This window comes from Gadus morhua, chromosome 14, assembly GCF_902167405.1.
Source record: "Gadus morhua chromosome 14, gadMor3.0, whole genome shotgun sequence".
Lineage (NCBI taxonomy): Eukaryota > Metazoa > Chordata > Actinopteri > Gadiformes > Gadidae > Gadus > Gadus morhua.
Genome location: NC_044061.1, coordinates 7,153,407 through 7,159,406, shown reverse-complemented (window position 1 = coordinate 7,159,406; position 6,000 = coordinate 7,153,407). Strand labels below are relative to the sequence as shown.

At 46.5% G+C, this 6,000-nt stretch overlaps 2 protein-coding genes across 3 annotated transcripts in view; both read right to left on the bottom strand.

The window, feature by feature from the left end:
• Window positions 1-6,000, bottom strand: part of LOC115558916 (octapeptide-repeat protein T2-like) — a gene marked incomplete at its 5' end in the record, with an annotated part of 128,713 nt that overhangs the window by 42,553 nt on the left and 80,160 nt on the right. The gene's annotated exons all lie outside the window — the stretch shown is intronic.
• The window catches only part of ccdc102a (coiled-coil domain containing 102A), a 44,527-nt gene that overhangs the window by 14,116 nt on the left and 24,411 nt on the right, over window positions 1-6,000 (bottom strand). For both annotated transcript variants that reach the window (XM_030377987.1, XM_030377989.1), the window contains exons 5-6: window positions 5,685-5,793; window positions 778-894 (exon numbers count right to left, since the gene is read on the bottom strand). In XM_030377987.1, coding sequence (XP_030233847.1) covers window positions 778-894; window positions 5,685-5,793 — 226 coding nt within the window. The remainder of the gene's footprint in view (window positions 1-777; window positions 895-5,684; window positions 5,794-6,000) is intronic.

Sequence of the window (6,000 nt, the reverse complement as noted above, 5' to 3'; positions counted from 1 at the left end):
GTGTGTGGTAGGTGAGTGTTCAGAGGTGGGCGGGTGTGTGTGTGTGTGGTAGGTGAGTGTTCAGAGGTGGGCGGGTGTGTGTGTGTGTGGTAGGTGAGTGTTCAGAGGTGGGCGGGTGTGTGTGTGTGTGGTAGGTGAGTGTTCAGAGGTGGGCGGGTGTGTGTGTGTGGTAGGTGAGTGTTCAGAGGTGGGCGGGTGTGTGTGTGGTAGGTGAGTGTTCAGAGGTGGGCGGGTGTGTGTGTGGTAGGTGAGTGTTCAGAGGTGGGCGGGTGTGTGTGTGGTAGGTGAGTGTTCAGAGGTGGGCGGGTGTGTGTGTGTGGTAGGTGAGTGTTCAGAGGTGGGTGCGTGTGTTGGGTGTGTGTAGAGTTGGGTCGGGTGTATGTGTGTATGGGTGTGTGTGTGTGTGCGTGCATGCGTGCGTACGTGTGTGTGTGTGGGCCGTGGAGTTGGGTGGTGGTGGTGGTGGTGGTGGGGGGATGTCAAAAGAGTGAAAGTGAGAACCACCAGATGAGAGAGTAACAAATTGCCGTTTCACCTCATGCAGAACTGCTGACACTGCGGTTCCCGTTTAGCTCGCGAGCGGTACGGGTCAGAGAGAGTGCACGGCTCTTAGCGCGTCAAATAATGGCCGGCATTTCAAAATCATTTCACTGTCAAGATTGACAAATCCCCCCCCCCCCCCCCCCCCCCTTTTTGCAGTGCACCTCTTGTCATACTTTGCCCGGGTTAATAGTGAAGTTTCTATCAGCGATCAGCTGAGGGCTGTCGGAGACTCACCTCAGCCCTTAGATCAGCCAGCTTCTTGTCCATGCTGGTGCGCGCCCCCAGCTCATCCTCCAGGTCCTCTGAGATGCGGCCTAGTTCGTCCTGGTGGAGCTCCTTCAGCAGGTTCAGCTGCAGAGGGAGGCCGAGGAAGGGGCAGGGGGTGGTGGGTGGGTTTGGGTGGTGGTGGTGGAGGTGGGGTTGGGGGTGTTGGTTAGGTTTGGGTGGTCGAGGTGGTGGGTTTGGGTGGTCGTGTTGGTGGGGTGGGGGTGGAGGTTGGGTTTGGGTGGTCGTGGTGGTTGGGTAGGGGTTGTGGTTTGGGTGTGGTTGGGTTTGGGTAGGGATGGGGTGGTGGTTGGTTGGGTGTAGACGCGGTGGTGGTTGGGTGTGGTTGGGCCGGTGGATGGTTTGATGTAGTGGTGGTAGTTGGGTTGGGTTTGTGTGGGGTTGTTAGGGGAGGAAGGGGAGAGGGGGCAAAAACTCACAATAAGTACACCCAGAAATCATGTCTTATTTGGAGGAGGTGCTGCTTGTGTGTCCCAAATCCATTTAGTTCAAATAAATGCTTAGTATGTCTGCATCGCAGGGTAGGACGACTGAAAAGCAATCCAATTTTGCCGCATTGTAGAATTTGATTTAAAAGATCCAGAGTTCTATATTCTCATTTCTTAATGTGAACTATAAATACATTTGTTCTTGATATAAATGGCACCGGGAGCAGTTTTGGTGGCCCCTTTCACATCTAAAGATACCGCACACTATCCCATCTCCCTCTCCTTCCAACTCTTTCTTTCTGTCCATTCTCCTCCTCCCATCTGGCTGACCTTCATTAAACCTGCTCCATCTTCAAGACACGGACCTCTAAGATTCCCTCTGTTGATCCCATCTCCACCTCTCTCTCTCCATCTCCCTCTCACTCTCTCTTTCTGCGTCCAATCACTGCCCCAATGTGGTGGAGCAATGCCAACACGACATTTACAAGATCCATACTAATGACTAAAACATGCTTGTTTGTCCATTAGTGACTGTGGTGTGTGTGTGTGTTCTCATGTCCCTACAAGATCTTTACAAGAGACTAAAACGTTATTTGTCTCCACCAATGATATATGCGTGTGTGCGCGTGCATATTTGCACATGTGTGTGTGGGTGTGGGAGCATGTGTGTATTTGTGTGCGCATGTGTGTGTGCATGTGTGTGTCTACTACCCCAGGGCTTTCAAGTCCTGGGTATTTGGTATTACTGGCTCTTATCTCTGAAGGTACATCTGTGAAAAAAACAAAAGCAATGAGCAAGCAACAGGACCAGGGATAAAAGAAAAAAAAGAAAATAGCTCCGCTCTTCATGGTGTGAGTGTGTGAATCTGTGAAGTTCTGTGTGAAAGACGCAGAGGGCAAAATCTGAGGTAAGTGTGGTGATGTATTTCTGATCAGCTTTTTTTTAAAACCACCTGGTGTTCAGAGGCCTACTCCCCTTTGAAGCGCCATCCCTTCAAAAGATGACTTTCAAACCCCTTTTCTCATAAACCAGCCATGCAGTCAGCTGGAAAATATTTGACGAGGCCATTTTTATGTTTATTGCCATGCATAATGCCTTAATAACACCTCAATCTCAAATTATACTCCCTGAAACCCTTTTTGTGTTTGAGTACTATTCACTTTATGAAATCAGACCCTGGAACGCTCTGTACTGGCGCAAATGACATTGACCTTGAATCCCAGCGAGTTCTTCTCCAATGTGTACCAAAAACACACAGTTCTCAGGAAAGAAAGAGGAAAAAGCAGTTTTTGTGGGCCCCTAATATAAATATAGATTCACAAGGCTAGGCGCATGCATGGACTCGCTTGCATCCAATCGAAGTGGCCATGCTTGTTGCCACTCCTCTCATCCCGCACTTTGCAGAGAGAATAACAATGGGTCAGTCACAATGGGGTTGTTGCCCGTAGGGGATGCCTGACTTTTACAGACAAGGCGTCCGTCCGGAGACCTGAGCAGTCGGCCTGTTGGACCCATGGGGGCGGCAGCCTTTATTTAGCTAATCAATGGGGTGTCATTGAATTCTAAGTGGCAGTCAGGGAGAGAGATCAAAGTGAGGCAGAAGCTAATTTATACAAAGCCGGACGGTTGCCAGACAACCAAACAGCCGTTGGCGAGCGTGGAGGAAAAGCAAAGAAATACTTTTTGGATGGAAAAGTAATTAACGAGAAATTTTGAAAATAGAGGCATCGCGCAGAGGCAGTTCAGCTGATTAATGTGAGCGAGTAACCACTGTCTACAGGTCACATGAGAACAAATTAGACACACATATTCTCTCCACCGAGTGAATAACTTGCCTTGACAGTGTCCCTGTTTTTTTAATTTTACTTTACTTTTGTATTTCCTACTGTTGTATTCTCCTTGAATCACTGGTTTATCTTGGCAATAAAGAATTCCTGATTGCAAGGAACACCGATAAACGTGGAAAAATGTGTTTGCGCGCCGGAATTAATCGTGACTTGTTACGGTCCCACGGCTATGATGTGACTCTGCTGCTCTTGGAGGCACTGAACAGTAAGTGGCTGGGCTGTAAGTGACAGAGCGGCTGGCCAGATATACTCCCTTGTGGGAAAGGTAAACCGCAGAAACACTTACACAATGGCTTACATTAATTGCTTGAAGTGGAGCCGACAACGGTGTATTCGACTGAAAATACAGCCATTGCAAAACACTTCCAAGAGGAAAAGGCCCAGATTAATTCCGGGAATCGCTTAGAAGAATACAGAAAACATTTTGGGGTTAGCAGCAGATCAATGGAGATCAAGATTGGTTTCCAGCGATGCTCTTGGCTTACCGCCAGGATGAAACCCTGCTTCACAAACAGGTGGGTGGGCAAGGACAACACACATCTCAGAAATCGGGTCTGTTGACTCTTCGTACAATGGCATGTGTGGCAGGTTTAATCAAAAACAAGGAAAGATGTAATGAGATTATCTGTCACTAGTGCCAGAGCAAACGTAGGAGGTGGATAGAGAGGAGAGGAGGCGGGGACATCCATGACAGACAAGCAAGGAAAGCCAGTACACAAAGCACCCACCCAGAGTACGACAGGTGTCAGTCAAGCACAACCCATCAGCTCCGCACCATAACAACACGATCCATCCAATAATTAAAGTAGTAATATTTTAAACGTTGAGCCTCCTGTTAAGGCATCTGTTGATGGCAAACCATAATTCCCCTAAATGTGGACGGTGGAAAAACAACAACCGGGCTAAAAACACACAGCTCGTTATCAAAGTTTTTCCTTCAGTGCCTCTGTTTTCTCAAGCAATTACAACTTCATTTAGGTCCTTTAACTGGGGCGCGGGCTCTGCTAATGGGAACTTAGACATCTGTAAAACGTATTTGGACATGATTTGTTATGCAAATTCAAGATCGTCGTAGACGAGAGAATCTGCTCCAGATGGCCACTTCTTAAACGCTTGTCATGGTGGCTGCTGTTTTCTCTATCTAGGACTACTGCGGCGTGAGAGATCAGAGAAGGTTGTTTTTTTTGCGGCTCAGCCTTTCTACCCTTTTCCAGACGCTGCGTGCAACCTAGAAACACAGCGAACAAGCCCCCCGCCTCCCCCCCCCACACACACACACACACACACACACACACACACACACACACACACACACACACACACACACCGTCCCTCGCGGCTTGTTTAGCCACTGAGCCTGTGACGTTTGTATGGCAACCCTCCACATGAAGTTTAATGGCGGACCAAGCCCGAAAATGAATATGTATCTTCTATGACATCTTGATTTCTTTGCCGTACACTAAACTCTGTTTATCTTGGCCCTGCCTGGACACAAACTAATCTTCTGAACAGCACGACACAGATGGAGAAATGTGTGTCTGGCTGCCATTGCTCGGATACTGCAGGTTGATGCACAGCAAATGATATACAGCCAATGGTAAAGGCCCTTGGGAATGTTCAGACAAGAAATGATGGGGAATGTCAGCAGGCCCTCTCACACCTTTATAAATGATCTCTTGGCTTGTGTCTTGTTTCCAAAGATAACGATGACCCCATCTAGAGGTGGTGGCAGGAACTGCACTATTTTCAGTTCTAGTACCGTTGGAAACAACGTTCTTTCCTAGAGTAGTTTGTTATGTTTGAGGTCATAGTCCAAACACTCACAGACAAACAAGAACGATTACAATGCTGGAAATAGCAAATGGGTATTTGATAAATGAATCCCAGCAGAGTATTGGAATTAATGATCATGTAGGAAGGCTTGTTAAGGCAAATTTATTCGGCAGTGTTGTTGGTTTTCTATATTATCGGAACATGAATAACACAAACAGTTTCTATGAATAATGTTATACATGGCATTAATAATGAATGTTTTGTGATAAAGTATGAATCCCCACAAGCACAACACCATCCACAGTAGGAGCCGCGCTTGGTATGCATTAACTGCAGCGCATCCAATCTAATGAATCTGCTAAATTCCAATACATTATTTATTGAATGCATTCTTGGTGTTTGTTTGTTGTTGCTTGCAGAAAATAATGAATAAAATAAAGAAAAGCGTCTAGAAAAAGTCTAACTTTCTTTCTTACTTGACCTACAGAATGCACCATATTCATTGAAATCAATATTGTGGACTGTCATATCTACATTTCACTTATCGTCAGTATAGGTTCCATAATGAGGCACATGCTGTCAATAATTTCTACCTCAAGTGTCGACTTCGTCCACATTTATTTGAGTGTGACTGACTAATATATATTCTTTGTACAAAAGAAAGCATATATAAATAAGATAAATATGGATAAAATGGGTCTCTTTATTCACCTTGAGTTAAATAACGCTGTCCTGTACTTTTTGACTTTGACTTGGATTAATAAAAGACATGTAATATCAGGAATAGCCATTGAGAAAAAGTCCCACCTGTTTCTGGGCCTCCTGCTTGCTCTTGTTCAGCTCCTCGTACTTCAGCTTCCACTGGCTCAGCTCCCCCTCCAGACGCTGGATGCTCTTACTCACAGTCAGCTTATCCCTGGGAGAGCGGGCAGAATTAGCATTAGCGGTTGCGTTGTTAAAAACCTCTGGGTGTCTCAAAACGTTTGGCTCGACGACGGTGATGGAATAGATTTAATGCTGACAGTTTTCCGCGTGGGTGTCCACAGATGCTTGCCAAGGGTGCACTTTCTACAGGGAATATATGAATGACCTTTCACATCATCTTGCAGTAGCATTCTGTGAC